This window comes from Moschus berezovskii, chromosome 16 (assembly GCF_049115385.1).
Source record: "Moschus berezovskii isolate FMDL1 chromosome 16, NW_MosBer_1.0, whole genome shotgun sequence".
In the NCBI taxonomy this organism is placed as follows: Eukaryota; Metazoa; Chordata; class Mammalia; order Artiodactyla; family Moschidae; genus Moschus; species Moschus berezovskii.
Window position 1 is genome coordinate 66,506,342 of NC_142475.1, and position 16,639 is coordinate 66,522,980.

The 16,639-nt window shown below is 42.9% G+C and overlaps 1 protein-coding gene across 2 annotated transcripts in view; it reads right to left on the minus strand.

The window, feature by feature from the left end:
- The window catches only part of LOC129557859 (A-kinase anchor protein 4-like), a 22,806-nt gene extending 6,191 nt beyond the window's left edge, over positions 1–16,615 (minus strand). The window contains exons 1-3 of one of the 2 annotated variants that reach the window (XR_016039374.1): positions 16,274–16,615; positions 11,205–11,636; positions 8,396–10,976 (exon numbers count right to left, since the gene is read on the minus strand). Coding sequence is in view for 1 of the 2 variants with exons in the window: in XM_088844901.1 (XP_088701027.1) it covers positions 10,821–10,976; positions 11,205–11,636; positions 16,274–16,507 (822 nt within the window). In the remaining variant the exon portion in view is untranslated. Of the gene's footprint in view, positions 1–2,010; positions 10,977–11,204; positions 11,637–16,273 lie in introns of those variants that run through there. The other variant, XM_088844901.1, reaches the window with a different exon arrangement.
- Positions 16,616–16,639: the final 24 nt, after the last annotated feature.

The following is a 16,639-nucleotide window of genomic DNA, read 5'->3' on the forward strand; positions in this document are numbered from 1 at the left end:
GACAAGTTTGATCTCTGGGCTGGGAGGATCCCCTGGAGGAGGGCATGGCTACCCACTCCAGTATTCTTGCCTGGAGAATCCCATGGACAGAGGAACCTGGAGGGCTACAGCCCATAGGGTCACCAAGAGTCAGACACAACTGAAGCAACTTAGCATGTTCCAATGCAGGGGGGTGTGGGTTTGATCCCTGCTTGGGATGCTAAGAACCCACATGCCTTGTGGCCAAAAAACCAAAACAAAACATGGAAGCACAATATTGTAACTAAATCAATACAGACTTGAAAAATGGTCCATATTAAAAAAAAAAAAAAAAGTGGTAGAGTCAGCTTTGAACCCAGACTGACTCATCCAAAGCTCTTCTTTTCCTCTGAATCATGTATCCTGGCTCTGGTTTCCAAAAATACAGCAGCTGTGGTCTCTTGCCCCCTCATCCTGTCTTGCCCTCTTTGTTCTCCTCCTTCCATGTCTTTTCCTGTCCTGGGGAGGGGTTGCTGCACAGTGAGTTTCTACTCTCTGAGCCAAGAGTCGTGGCTCCTGGCCATCATCACTCCAACATGGTGATGGAGGAATTTGCCCCCAAGATTTATTCCAAAGCTGGTGAGGAAATGTCTGGTAAGAAAGTGAGAGTCTGGAGAAGTTTTGCAATTTGCCTAGAGTCATGGATAATCAGTAAATGGCAGGCAGTGAAAAAGTCAAGCTTCTTGGGAGCTTAGTTTTATGTCACAGAAGTGAGTCAGACATCAATAATGAGACTGTAACAACCAATCTCATTTTGGGGAAAATAAAAGATTCAACTCATGGCTTGGCTGAAAGACTGGGCTAGTGAGTCTAGTTGTTCGTGAGATAAGAGGATTGATGAAAAGAAATGTCTAGGTCTCTACTGGAACTGGTTAACAGAAATAAAATCTGTACTAATCCTTTGGGAAAATCAAGTGAACTCTGAGTGGTAAGGATTCAATGATAGAAGTCACATTTCTTTATTCAAATATCTGAAGGGCAACCTAGGTTTTATTTGTGAAACTGAATTTTTGGCTTTGACGGTAATAAGCATCCTATGTTTTGAAAATCTTCACACCGGCTTTTGTGGAAGCACTGTTCGTTTCCACAGAGATCTTATTTTAATGCTTTTTCACAAGTTGTCCTTCCGGTTGGTTGATGGGTGGGCTGGCTGATACTCTCTTACTTTACTAACGCCTGCATTATTCAAGACAGAATCCCAAACGCTGACAAAATAAACACAGATCACATTTATCGCTTCTTCTCCACGTTCTGCAGTTACCTTTGCAAGGGAGCCGGGTTCCTTCAGTTTGACTGGATTTGTTCTTTATGAAGCTTTATGTAAGACTGCTGTCTTACACCTCTATATATCCCTGTTTCTAAAGTTGTTGTCTGATGAGATTTCTTCTCACTGCTTCCTTTTCCCTTCCTGGAAAGGTATGCGAAGTTTATGCTGTGAGTAATGCAGGGCTTTACTTATGTAATTGCTACAAATGATGATAAGGGTTAGAGACCAATATTATTAATACTTGAATATGAATCAAAGTTTCACTGATTTGTAAATTACCTTCTAATGGAATTTGAAAAAAGTCTTCTCATCAAAATGTCTCCAAAAATTCTCATTAAATGCTCACCTTTGCATACAAAGGATACAGATGAATTCACTGATGAATATTCCAACATGTTCAATTTTTTAGAGCAAAGAATCATACTTGGATTAACCAATATCACTGCTGCCTGGTGGTGATTTGTTGAAGTTATTTATTGTTAGTGGAATGAGACTATGTTTTTCTTTTTGACTGCTCTGCACCTTTAATCTTCTTTTCCCATCTGTAAATTCTTCCCAAGATAAAACCCATAATAAACCTGCTTCCCTTGCAGCTAGGATGCTGACATTAGACTCCAGCTGCACCAGTCAGATGCATGCACTTGAGATTTTTTAATTGAAAGCTAGTGACACAAATAAACAGGTGCAGCATAGAATGATTCTGGTGAGGGGAAGGGCAAATAGCCTATTTTCTTATTTATTTTGGCTGCACCAGGTCTTCACTGCAGTATGTGAGATCTTATTTTCAGACCAGAGATTGAACCCGGGTCCCCTGCATTGGGAGTGCAGAGTCTTAGCCACTGGACCACCAGGGAAGCGCCCAGATATCCATTTTCTCAGAGAGAGCAGTAACAGAGGTTCTGGCAGTACCTCTGGTTTGCAGTGAGGTGGATAAACTGAGGGATCTGTACCCAGAGATGGGGTCTACCCAGGGGCTGTCTGTGATGTGTGAGGCATTGCTCCTGGCTTTGTAGTCTTCAAGGTTTTCCCAGTTTCCCTGAGAATCTGGGGCTTCTCTTGCGGCTCAGATGGTAAAGAGTCTGCCTGCAATCTGGGAGACCGGGTTCAATCACTGGGTTTGATCTCCAGGAAGACCCCCTGGAGAAGGAAATGGCAACCCACTCAAGTATTATTGCCTGGAAAATCCCATGGATGGAGGAGCCTGGTGGGCTACAGTCCATGGGGTTGCAGAGTTGGACATGACTGAGTGACTTCACTTTCGCTTCTCACTTTTGAGAATCTGAAACTGTCTCATATCCTTTAACACATTCCTTTTCTCGTTAATCTAGCCACAGAGAGTTTCGGTAATTTGCCACTAAGAAATCCAACTGATACCACTGGAATATGAGGAAGAAGAAAAGGAAATAGGATTTTTTCACATGTATCTCATTTCAGCTGTTGAAAGACATCAGTAGAACAAGACTCTTTGCCAGGTTTTCTTCCAGTAGCCATCATCTATTTCAACTGATTCATGTTTTAAAACAGCAATCTAGAGACAGGGATGCTCACCCAGACAGGGTGTTTCTAAGGGAAACGGAGGGTGTTTTAATACCAATGAATGGCTATGAGTGTGGGACTCACCAGTGGCCTTTTTGTTGCTGTTTAGTCACTAGGTCATGTCCAGTGGCCTTAGGAAACGGCTTTAAAAGATGAACTATGAAGAGGTTAAGGATAGAGATCTTCTGGAAAGGCTCCAGGTTCTTAGATTGTGAGGTATTAGGAGTTGGTTGAAATAAAGACTACAGTTTCACTGGAGGCCCATGATTTAATTCTTCCACCCATTCATCCAACTGTATTTATTAAGTATCCATTCTGCACCATGCACATGCAAAAATATCAATATTAAGGAGATGGTGGTGAACTTGGCAGAGCTACACAGGCCTTTATTTGATGCTCCGGGCTTTCAGAGTGTTTCCACGTACAGATGAGGGAAGGACGATGGGCTTTAGTATAACTGAAGATGATGAACACTGGAGAGGCTGCATGATTTATCCACCAACACATAGCCAGTAAGTAGTAGAACTGAGAATCAAATTCAGTTCTTCTGGTTCCAGAATCTTACATTCTTTCCAGGATGCTAGCCCTCCTTACCTGCTAGAGTTCATATCAGCAGTGAGAGACAGGTGTGAAAATAATACTTTTCTTGGAAGGGAGTCTGATTCAGAGAAGGGTTAAATTGGTAAATATAGAGGCAGGACCTCACTTTCTAGGGCTTGTGGTCTTATTTCCACTGTGCAATTGTACTATCCCAGGCTGCCTCTCATTTGTATCTTGATTATAAACATAGTATTGAGAGATGCCCTTGATGGACGATATTCAGGGAAGGGAAAACATCAGACATCATTGGGATGAGCGTCAGGTAGCTTCAAATATAGTCAAGCGGGAGAACTAGAGAGAGAGGGAGTGCAAGAAAGGGAACTCTACCTGCTTAGCCATTTCCTCCTAGGGCTGTGATTTTATAAAAGACGTGGTCATCACCCTCACTGATACCACCTTCTATTGGGCAAGATAAACATGTACACACTGAGTCATTTCTATCCTCAGGCCTGTGCATATATGTATCCTACTAGGTGGCATTATTTTCCTTCTTTTTAATTGAAAGTTTTATTGAGACAATTGTAGGCTGTTGAGAAGTGAAGATAGCACACGATTATGGGAAATAATACAGAGAGATCTCATGTACCCATTACCCGGTTTCCCCAAAGGTAACATCTTGCAAAACTATAGTAGAATATCACACCTAGTATATCGACTCTGAAACAATCCACTGACTGTACTCAGCCTTCCTGAGTTTTACTTGTACTCATGTGTGTGTGTGTGTGTGTGTGACTCTATACAGTTGTACCGCCTGTGTTGGGTTGGGATCTGACACCATAGTTAAGACACAGAGCAGTCCCATCACTATGAGGACCCCATGTGCTGACCTTTCGTATTTTTACAACCATATTTCCCTCCCTCCCTGGTTTTATATTTTGTGTCTTGGATACCCTTGGTATCTATAAAGAATCAATGAAGGGACTTCCCTGGTGATCCAGCAGCTAAGGTTCTGAGCTCCTAATGCAGAGGGTTTGAGTTCAATCCCTACTCAGGGAACTAGGTTCCACAAGCTGCAACTAAGGGTTTGCATGCCACAGCTAAAGATCAAAAATCCTGTGTGCCACAGCCAAGATCTGGTGCAGTCAAATAAATAATGAATAATTTAAAACACCTCACAACACAAAGTAACATAAAGAAGGACATTTGAACAACTCCTAAAATAAAGTATTTTTTAAAAAGGAATAAATGAACTAACAATGCCATAAGAGATTGTATTACGTTTATATTTATATATGTGTTTGTATTTTCATGTGTCCTCTGAAGGAGAGGAAGAAGCCATTCATTTGAGCAGGGCCTTGAAGTCAGAGGAGGAGGCAGAGCTTCACAGTGAGGGAGGGACACTCAGAACTTGACTGGAGGGGTGGTGACTAAGCTCGTGGACTCCACGAAGGCCTGGCTGCCTGGGTTTGAATTCCCTTTCCACTACTTACTGCCTGAGTGGTCCCCACCAGGCAGATCTCTAGGCCTGCTCAGTTTTCTCATCTTTAAAACAGAAAGGACATTGGACCCACTTCAGAGGCCACCTGGAACAAGCTGCAGTGGTGCAGGTATGAGGGCCAGGAAAGGGGTAAGACTCACCTCGACAAACAGATGCCACTCTTACAGTCTCACCTAGCAATTTGAGAAGGTCCTTCAAGGACCCGGACTGAAGTCCAGTCTCGTTCTGCCTTCGTGAAGAGGTGTGGATTGAGCTTTCTCCTTGTGGCTGATGCGGGAGACAGTTCTCAGATGACACCCACCCTTAACACTCCCACAGTGGTTCTTGGTTCTCGCCCTGCTGGTCACTCTCACTGAGGATCCTGAGGCCTTGCTGGCATTTTCCCATCTCTTCTTAAATGCATTCTATGAGGAAGCTGCTTTTTTAAAGATTGTTTTTATTTTTAAATTTTAGTTGTGATGCACAGGCTCTCTAGTTGAGGCCCTTAGTTGGCATGTAGAACCTTAATCCTCCCGCCAGGGATTGGACCGGGACCCGCTGCACTGGCAGGCAGGATTCCTAACCCCTGACCACCAGCCAAGTCCCAGAAAATGATTTGTTAATGAGCATCTAATGTGGGAATTTGTGAACTTCCGGAGTGGCTGCTCTCCTGAAGAAACAGAGCTTTGTGTAGCAAAACCCCACCTACGCTTTGCACACATGGTCAGTGGAAGAGTTTGACCCCAGGCTGACCTCCTAGCCTGCCAGACCCTCTGTCCATGGGGATTCTACAGCCAAGAATATTGGAATGTGTTGCCATGCCCTTCTCCAGGGCATCTTCCCAACCCAGGGATCAAACCCAGGTCTCCCACACTGCAGGCAGATTCTTTACCATCTGAGCCACCAGAGAAGCCCAATCAGTCTAGTAACACTAAGAAACTGGGCTATGTGCATTGTGAACAATGCCAATATATAATTTCTCTGGAAGATCAAGATTGGAACAGAATAGACCAAGTCAGATGATGTGGGATGTTACTGGGATGGACCTAATGGAAGCTCTTGACTTAATTATTACTTATAATTTTACTAATACTGCTAGCTATATTATTTATATTTCACCTGTTTCATAAAATTGATCTTTCCTACATTACCAAATGTGTTAATGAGCCTCTGATACAATAATATATAGTTCCATAGGAGATCAGTGATTGTAACTGTGTAACTCTAGATTTGGGAACAATAAGAGGAAATATTTTCCTAGGCCAGAAGACGCTTATATGGGCAGGTGGTCCAGAGAATTTTGGATGTTGTTTTATGGCCTAGTCCACTAATAGTACATTAAGTTACCCTTGCTACACCTGGGAAAGAACATTCCCAGCACTGTGGGATGAAATGGTCATGAAATGTGCCCCCTCCCATCTCCCCACAAACCATGGTCAAATGTATTGCCATGAAGAGGCCCTCGCCATCTGCCTCTGCAAAGATTAAATCCTGGCCACTGTAGCTGCTGATCTTCAGGACCCCCTGAAAAGAGTGCAGGGTGGAGATCAAGAATGAGGCACTCTTCAGAGAGTTAGACATTTTCAGGAGAAGATTTCATGAGTCCCGAGTCTTACAACTTCTCATACCTAGAGAAATACTCACACGGTTAACAGTGACATCTGCTTTGGCTATTGAGAATATCACGACTAAAAGTCAAAATTGTGTAGTTATGGTTCAGACATCCAAGGAAATAACGAGGTAACACTATGCGAGTAATTTCAGGCAAGTCCTTGTATTGCTAAGAACTTGAATTTTCTGAGCTGTGTTCTATTTGAATGCCACTGGATGCCACCAACATTCTCAAAACAATGTCTGCTGGAAGCTAGTCATTGCAACCTTACTTTTTAAAGGTTTCCTCTTGTAACTATTACATTCTAGACAAGGAAATTGCCTTAGATCATATATTAACAGAGGGAAGCGAGGTGTACGATGACCAATAGACCCTGTTTTTGGTGGTGGTTTCATCCTAAGCCTTGTCTGCCTCTTTGTGACCCCATAGCACCTATAATCTATATGTGAAGTCTCCATTAAAAGTTAAAACCTACTCATAAGACTAGAAAACTGGCTACCTGGCTACAAGTCTCCCCAAAGCGCCAGGTCCAGACTGGGTTTCAGGCTTATTCCCCTGAAACGAAATGAAATTTGTCTATTAAAATTCCACTTGTCATTCTTCCAACTATTTGTAATTTGGTCTGTTCCACCACAATCGCAGTCATGGGACTGAGATTTTAATCATACAAGACTCAGATCCAGCACTTGGAAATCAGAAATACTTTCAATTCAATGTCTGTTCTCCAAATTGAGCCAGCACTATGCTCCATCTTGACAGGAAGTTGCCAGAGCCATAGCTGCCCAGTTCCCTGAATTAAAACTGAGCAAGACTCTGGGGCTCTGGACTACAAATACTTTGTGTCCCCAGTTTTTTTTTTTTTTTTGTAGGATATAGGCTTCATTCACCCTCTTGACCTTCCCTGAGTTCCAAAGGGCAGATTCAAACAGGTGCTAATCAGAGAAGGGAGAGGATACAGAAACAGGGGAGGAGCAGTCAAGTGGCATTACAGCCTTGGGGCAGGATCCTAGTTCTTAATCAAGGAATATGCATAACAATATCTTTGAGTTAGGTAGAACTGGGACCCCACCCAGGTGGAGGATGGAAACTTCAAGCTGAATGCTAGATTCCCGGAACACACTATAAGATCCACTGGAGAAGGAAATGGCAAACCACTCCAGTATTCGTTCCTGGAAAATCCCATGGATAGAGGAGCCTGGTGGGCTATAGTCCATGGGATGGCAAGAGTCAGACACAACTTAGCGACTAAACCACCACCATCCTCCATTACTTCACCACCAACCGTTCAGAAGAAAGTCACACCCTGCAGCCCTCATGCCAAATTTTGCCTTCCTTTTCTGGGGCCCGGTGATGACCATTCTGTTAGGCCTCCTGTTTGGCCCCTGTCTGTTTCATCTCTGACAGGGTCCAACAGTTTCAGGCTAAATTGTTCTTACTATGAGGTGAATGTTGGTTTTAGGCACATAAGTGAAGTGAAGTCGCTCAGTCGTGTCCGACTCTTTGCGACCCCGTGGACTGTAGCCTACCAGGCTCCTCCGTCCATGGGAGTCTCCAGGCAAGAGTACTGGAGTGGGTTACCATTTCCTCTGTTTAAGTCAGGTGGAGAGAGACTTCTGCTCTACTAGGCAGGACTACGGATGCCCACTAGCAGCTGAATGTAATTACAGGAGAAACAGCCCTCTGCCCCAGTTCCCAAGAAGTATCTTGAGTATAGGGCTTCCCTTACGGCTCAGCTGGTAAAGAAATGCCCACAATGTGGGAGACCTGGATTTGATCCCTGGGCTGGGAAGATTCCCTGGAGAAGGGAAAGGCTACCCACTCTGTTAGGGGAAGCACACTGACTAAAACAGTCCACCCTGGCCAGACACCAGAGGAACCATTTGCATGAGTTATTTTACATGACAGGAGGTCCTGGTAAGGAAGAGGGAAATAAGCCACCACCAACCGGAAGAGTTCTGGAAAGTTCAAAAGGAGATACCACATGTCCGACCTCCCAGAATCCTTCTCGCTGGCATCCATCTTGGCTGAGCAAGTCCTGCATCACCAGGAAGAACTCTGAGTCAGAATGATTGGTTAAAGACAACCCAGAAACTAATCCTATCGCCATAAAACTTGAGACTGTGAGCCATGTGGCAGAGCAGATCTCCTGGGTTCCCTTACCGTACTGCTCTCCACCCAGGCACCCTTTCCCAATAAAAGCTCTTGCTTTGTCAGCATATGTGTCTCCTCAGACAATTCATTTCCGAGTGTTAGACAAGAGCCCAGTTTCAGGCCTTGGAAGGGGTCCCCCTTCCTACAACAACTCCAGTATTCTGGTCTGGAGAATTCCATGGACTGTATAATCCATGGGGTCACAAAGAGTTGGACATGACTGAGTGACTTTCACTTATCTTGAGTATAAAGTCTCTCGGGGGAGTTGTGAGGGGAAACTGACTCAAATCATCTGCCCTGGCCGGATACCACAGTAACCATCTGCATGAGTTATTTTCAACAGGAAGTCTTGGTAAGGAACACTGAACTAAACAGCCACCATCAACTGGAAGAATTTGGGAAAGGTCAAAAGGAGATGCCAATGCCACATGTCCTACTGACCTCCCAGAATTCTTGCTGACATCCATCTTGGCTGAGCAATGCATGTGCTATCAGGAAAGACCCTGAGTCAGAATGATTTGTCAGAGACAACCCAAAAACTAATCCCATCACTGTAAAACTGGAGCCTGGGAGCCATGTGGCAGAGCAGTTTTCCTAGGTTCCCTTACCCTCCTGCTCTCTGCCCAGGCACCCCTTCTCAATAGTCTCTTGCTTCGTCAGGAAAAAAAAAAGATTCTTACAGAGCATCATCACATCTATTCCTCTAGTTTAATCTCTAAACAGGGAAGGTAACTTTGTCTACGTTTTGTGTGTGTGTGTGTGTGTGCATGTGTGTGTTAGTCTCTCAGTCGTGTCTGACTCTTTGCAACCCTATGGACTATAGCCTGCCAGGCTTCTCTGTCCATGGGATTCTCCAGGCAAGAATACTGGAGTGGGTTTCCATTTCCTTCTCCATGGGATCTTCCCGGCCCAGGGATTGAACCCCAGTCTTCTGCACTGCAGGCAGATTCTTTACTGTCTAAGCCATCTGGGAAGCCCTGTCTACATTTCACAGGTAAATAAAAAGGCTCAGAGTCGACCTAGATGATGAAAGCCATGAAACTAGTAAGAGTCCAAAGCTTTAACTTTTGAGTCCAGAAAGATGCAAACTATCCAACAGAGGACCACAGGGCTGGAAACACTGTCTTGATCTGATTTGTAATGAATTACAGCGTTGTGACTCTTGCCTGGAAAATCCCATGGACGGGACTGCAGTCCATGAGGTCGCTAAGAGTTGGACATGACTGAGCGACTTCATTTTCACTCTTCACTTTCATGCATTGGAGAAGGAAACGGCAACCCGCTCCAGTGTTCTTGCCTGGAGAATCCCAGGGATGGGGAGCCCGGTAGGAGGCCGTCTATGGGGTGGCACAGAGTCGGACACGACTGAAGCGACTTAGAAGCAGCAGCGGCGGCACAGCATTGTGATGGACTTCTGAGAAGTATACAAGAAATCTAGGAATTTAGTGCTAGTCTCAAAGGAGATATTGGGATTCACATAGGGTGGGTGTGAAGAATTTATCATTCTATAGCTTTGTTCTCTGCAAATTTTTCTCAAACTGCTGGGAAATCTCATCAGTTGAAGGAAATGACTTATAAGGAAGCTTTGTGTGTGGGGAAGGACTGGATCCTGATGTAGTTCTGGGTGGTGTTTAGCCATGGGTAGTGGACCCTGGGAGTGTATGTGTGTGCATGAGTAATATACTTTCTGAAGTTTGTTTTTCATCTAGGCTCCCATCTTCAAACTCTTAAAAGTGACCAAGAAATCTGCATTCTTGAGATTATAAGGGGGATTATCAAGTTCTGTGCATAATTTTGGAAAAACAGGGAGGCCACGGTGGCAAACCTCTAAATAACTTGTGGACTGAGATTTGGATAAGCCAAATGACTTAGAAACTTGGACATGGGTTATACCCCTGTGTCTTGGTTGCTTAGAAAATAAACCAGGGTGAGATATGGACACAAGTCCAACACTGTATCACCATTCCTTGAAACTGGACTTAATAGCCTTAGATATATCTGACCAAGAAAACACTGGCACCACTTACTTTTTTTTTTTATTCACTTTCTTGCCCAGCTTGTTGGGACACCCTAACATTTGCCCAGTCCAACTGCTGGGAAATACAATCAAGTAGAGTGTAGTTCACTGGCTTGATGGTAGGGGGTGTTTCAGCTGGGATGGAATGCTGCTAGGGGCAGGGAGTAAACGGAGAGGGAGAGGAGGCGAAGGAGCTGTTGGCTCACAGGTTAGCGAGCAGCCAGTCTAGAAGTTGGTTTCTAGCCATGTTTCCCATGGCTTCATCCAGTTGCCGTTCCTTGGCAAACTTCATGACCTCTTGAAGAAGATCTCCTACACTGTACCCCTTCTCTGCTGCCTTAGCCAAAAATTCAGGAAGCTGCGAGAGAGCAGAGATAGCTTGAATCATGTGATGTTTTTAGAGCCAGGACCCAGAGGGAGAAGGTCACCTACACCCCACCTACCTTTCTGCCTATGATTCTTGGATTAAAGGCTGAAAAGAGAGACTGAGGAAAGAATGGACTGCTCTGAGTACAACACTACCTCCCTGTCCCTACCCACTCCAGTCCCCTTTCTTCTTGTTCCTTGTTCTGTCGCTATCGCTTACCTTCTCCAGTTGTCCATCACTGTCTCCCATGAAGGAGAGCATGGGTACGTTAAGTTGTGAGGCTGCAATCCACTGCAGGACAGCCTGGAGCTGCTTTTGAAAGCTGCTTGTTGAGCCCTGATTATTGACTATTACTTCAGGCCCGTGACAGTCTTGGTAGCTCTGACACATCCCAGCTTCGTGACTATATCTGGGGCCCCTGGCCTGGGAAAAATTAGAGTTGTTGGATGAGGATGCTTGCTCTTCCAAATCAGTGAGGGCTGCCCCGTTGTTGCTATGCTTAGCCATAATAAGGCACAGCTTCATCACAGCTTCTACCAGTTGATCAACAATTTGTTGGCTCACTTGCTTCATCACACTGATAGTCAACTTCTCGACTGTCCTGGCCTTGTTCTTCCTGTCTGTCTGTCTTCTTGAACACGGAGGTGCACCCTACATAGGAGCACCACAATATGTAAGGCAAATGCTAACAAGTATGAAAGGGGAAATTAACAATACAATAATAGTGGGAGACTTTAATACACCACTCACACCTATGGATAGATCAACTAAACAGAAAATTAATAAGGAACACAAGCTTTAAATGATACAATGGACCAGTTAGACCTAATTGATATCTATAGGACATTTCACCCCAAAACAACGAGTTTCACCTTTTTCTCAAGTGCACACAGAACCTTATCCAGGATAGATCACATCCTAGGCCATAAATCTAGCCTTGGTAAATTAAAAAGAACTGAAATCATTCCAAGCATCTTCTCTGACCACAATGTAGTAAGAATAGATGTCAATTACAGGAGAAAAACTATTAAAAATTCCAACATATGGAGGTTAAAGAACACGCTTTGGAATAACCAACAAATCACAGAAGAAATCAAACTATGCATAGAAACGAATGAAAATGAAAACACAACAACCCAAAACCTATGGGACACTGTAAAAGCAGTGCTAGGGGGAAGGTTCATAGTGACACAGGCTTACCTCAAGAAACAAGAAAAAAGTCGAATAAACAACCTGACTCTACACCTAATGCAACCAGAGAATGAAGAAATGAAGAACCCTAGGGTTAGTAGAAGGAAAGAAATCTTAAAAATTAGGGCAGAAATAAATGCAAAAGAAACAGAGGAGACCATAGCAACAATCAACAACAAATCTAAAACCTGGTTCTTCAAGAAGATAAATAAAACAGACAAACGATTAGCCAGACTCATCAAAAAACAAAGGGAGAAGAATCAAATCAACAAAATTAGAAACGGAAATGGAGAAATCACAACAGACAACACAGAAATACAAAGGATCATAAGAGACTACTATCAGAAACCATATGCCAATAAAATGGACAACTTGGAAGAAATGGTGAAATTCTTAGAAAAGGATAACTTTCTGAAACTGAACCAGGAAGAAAGAGAAAATCTTAATAGACCCATCAGATCAGTTCAGTTCAGTTCAGTCGCTCAGTCGTGTTCGACTCTCTGTGACCCCATGAATCATAGCACGCCAGGCCTCCCTGTCCATCACCAACTCCCAGAGTACACTCAAACTCATGTCCACAGAGTCGGTGATGCCATCCAGCCATCTCATTCTCCGTCGTCCCCTTCTCCTCCGGCCCCCAACCTTTCCCAGCATCAGAGTCTTTTCCAGTGAGTCAACTCGTCGCATGAGGTGGCCAAAGTACTGCAGTTTCAGCTTTAGCATCACAAGCATAGAAATTGAAACTGTAATCAGAAATCTTCCAGCAAACAGAAGCCCAGGACCAGGCAGCTTCACAGCTAAATTCTACCAAAAATTTAGGGAAGAGCTAACACCTATCCTACTCTAACTCTTCCAGAAAATTGCAGAGGAAGGTAAACGTCCAAACTCTTTCTATAAGGCCATCATCACCCTAATACCAAAACCAGACAAAGATGCCACAAAAAAAGAAAACTACAGGCCAATTTCACTAATGAACATAGATGCAAAAATCCTTAACAAAATTCTAACAAACGGAATCCAACAACATATTAAAAAGATCATACATCATGACCAAGTGGGCTTTATCCCAAGAATGCAAGGATTCTTCAATATCCACAAATCAATCAATGTAATACACCACATTAACAAAATGAAAGATAAAAACCATATGATTGTCTCAATAGATGCAGAGAAAGCCTTTGACAAAATTCAACATCCATTTATGATAAAAACTCTCCAAAAAGCAGGACTAGAAGGAACATACCTCAACATAATAAAAGCTATATATGACAAACCCACAGGAAACATTATCCGCAATGGTGAAAAATTGAAAGCATTTCCCCTAAAGTCAGGAACAAGACAAGGGTGCCCACTCTCATCACTACTATTCAACATAGTTGGAAGTTTTGGCCATAGCAGTCAGAGCAGAAAAAGAAATAAAAAGAATCCAGATTGGAAAAGAAGTAAAACTCTCACTGTTTGCAGATGACATGATCCTCTATATAGAAAACCCTAAAGACTCTACCAGAAAATTACTAGAGCTAATCAATGAATATAGTAAGGTTGCAGGATACAAAATTAACACACAGAAATCCCTTGCATTCCTATACACTAACAATGAGAAAACAGAAAGAGAAACTAAGGAAACAATTCCATTCACCATTGCAATGAAAAGAATAAAATACTTAGGAATATATCTACCTAAAGAAACAAAAGACCTATATATATAGAAAACTATAAAACACTGATGAAAGAAATCAAAGAAGACAGAAATAGATGGAGAAATATACCATGTTCATGGTTTGGAAGAATCAATATAGTGAAAATGAGTATATGCTCCAAAGCAGTCTATAGATTCAATGCAATCCCTATCAAGCTACCAACGGTATTTTTCACAGAACTAGAACAAATAATTTCACAATTTGTATGGAAATAAAAAAAAAACTCGAATAGCCAAAGCAGTCTAGAGAAAGAAGAATGGAACTGGAGGAATCAACCTGCCCGACTTCAGGATATAATACAAAGCTACAGTCATCAAGACAGTATGGTACTGGCACAAAGACAGAAATATAGATCAATGGAACAAAATAGAAAGCGCAGAGATCAATCCACACCCCTATGGACACCGTATCTTTGAGAAAGGAGACAGGAATATACAATGGAGAAAAGACAATCTCTTTAACAAATGGTGCTGGGAAAACTGGTCAACAGGATGGGAACACATGTACACCCATGGTGGATTCATGTTGATGCATGGCAAAACCAATACAATATTGTAAAGTAAAAAATAAATAAATAAAACTGAAAAAAATGTTAAAACGAATGAAACTACAACACTTTCTAACACCATACACAAAAATGAACTCAAATGGATTAAAGATCTAAATGTAAGACCAGAAAGTATAAAACTCTAGAGGAAAACATAGGCAAAACACTCTCTGACATAAATCACAGCAGGATCCTCTATGAACCACCTCCCAGAGTAATGGAAATAAAAGCAAAAATAAACAAATGGGACTTAATTAAACTTAAAAGCTTTTGCACAATGAAGGAAACTCTAAGCAAGGTGGAAAGACAGCCTTCAGAATGGGAGAAAAAAATAGCAAACGAAGCAGCGGGCAAATAATTAATCTCAAAAATATACAAGCAGCTCCCGCAGCTCAATTCCAGAAGAATAAATGACCCAATCAAAAAATGGGCCAAAGAACTAAATAGACATTTCTCAAAGGAAGACATACAGATGGCTAACAAACACATGAAAGATGCTCAACATCACTCATTATTAGAGAAATGAAAATCAAAACACAATGAGGTACCATCTCATGCCAGTCAGAATGGCTGCTATCCAAATATCTCCAAACAATAGATGCTGGAGAGAGTGTGGAGCAAAGGGAACCCTTTAACACTGTTAAAGGGTGGGAATGCAAACGAGTACAGCCACTATGGAGAACAGTGTGGAGATTCCTCAAAAAACTAGAAACAGAACTGCCATATGACCCTGCAATTCCACTGCTGGGCATACACACAGAGGAAACCAGAATTGAAAGAGACAGGTGTACCCCAGTGTTCACCGCAGCACTGTTTACAATAGCCAGGACATGGAGGCAACCTAGATGTCCGTCAGCAGACGAATGGATAAGAAAGCTGTGGTCCATATACACAATGGAATATTACTCCGCCATTAAAAAGAATACATTTGAATCAGTTCTAATGAAGTGGGTGAAACTGGAGCCTATTATACAGAGTGAAGTAAGCCAGAAAGAAAAACACCAATACAGTATACTAACACATACTTATGGAATTTAGAAAGATGGTAACGATAACCCTATATGTAGTACAGTGAAAGAGACACTGATGTATAGAACAGTCTATTGGACTCTGTGGGAGAGGGCGAGGGTGGAATGATCTGAGAGAATACCAATGAAACATGCATATTATCATATATGAAACAGATCGCCAGTCCAGGTTCGATGCATGAGACAAGTGCTCAGGGTGACTACACTGGGATGACCCAGAGGGATGGAATGGGGAGGGAGGTGAGAGGGGGGTTCAGGATGGGGGACACATGTATACCCGTGGCTGATTCATGTGAATGAATGGCAAAACCCACTACAATACTGTAATTTAATTCGCCTCCAATTAAAATAAATTTAAAAATACATTGTAGAAATACATATTAAATAACAGTATGAGTGGCGCTTGAATGTGATAAAAAATATGAAGTACTATGTAAAGCACTCTTAATTTGGGAAACATAGCGTGAAGTATTTTGACCCCCTGAGGGAGTCCAGCTTTGGGGCAACTTACTGGGAGCTAGGAGACATCATTATGACTTCAGAGGTGTGAGGTAATAAAGGCTGGGAACTAGGCAACCACCACCCCTCACTCCCCTCAGCCTCCCTCCCCGGCCTGCCCCCCCAGAACCTTTACATCACTCATCTGGCCCCGCCCTTAAAGTGTCACTGTGTGATCCATGACCACACCGATCCCCCACAGACTTTACTGAGCTTGAATCCTTGGATAGGTCACTATCCATTAGCCTATCCTGGGCTCCAGAATATCTATCCCCAAACACCAATCCTTTCCACTCCTTGGTAGGAGTCATTTTTGTGTCTTACCACTTTGCAGTCCTGATCTTGTCCTGTTGGGCTGTTGAGAGCAACCTTGCTCAGGCCCCTGGGGCTGTGTAACCAGTCAATACCATCAGACATCTGGAAAGAGAAATAAAGTAAATCTGAAAGTCTAATATATGATTTTAAGAAACTGAATTGGTTAAGAATCCCTGGAGGGCTTTCTAAAACCCATCTCTGTTTCATATAAGGTTTAGGTTGGGAAGTGATAGGGTAAGCCATGGGGGAAGGACACTCTGAAATGTTTGGACCTGAAGATCGAGATCATTATCTTTTAGCTCAGTCCACGGTCTACTTTAATTTAGATTCCCCACACCAACTATTTGAAACCAAGGGAGTATCATATTGACCTGG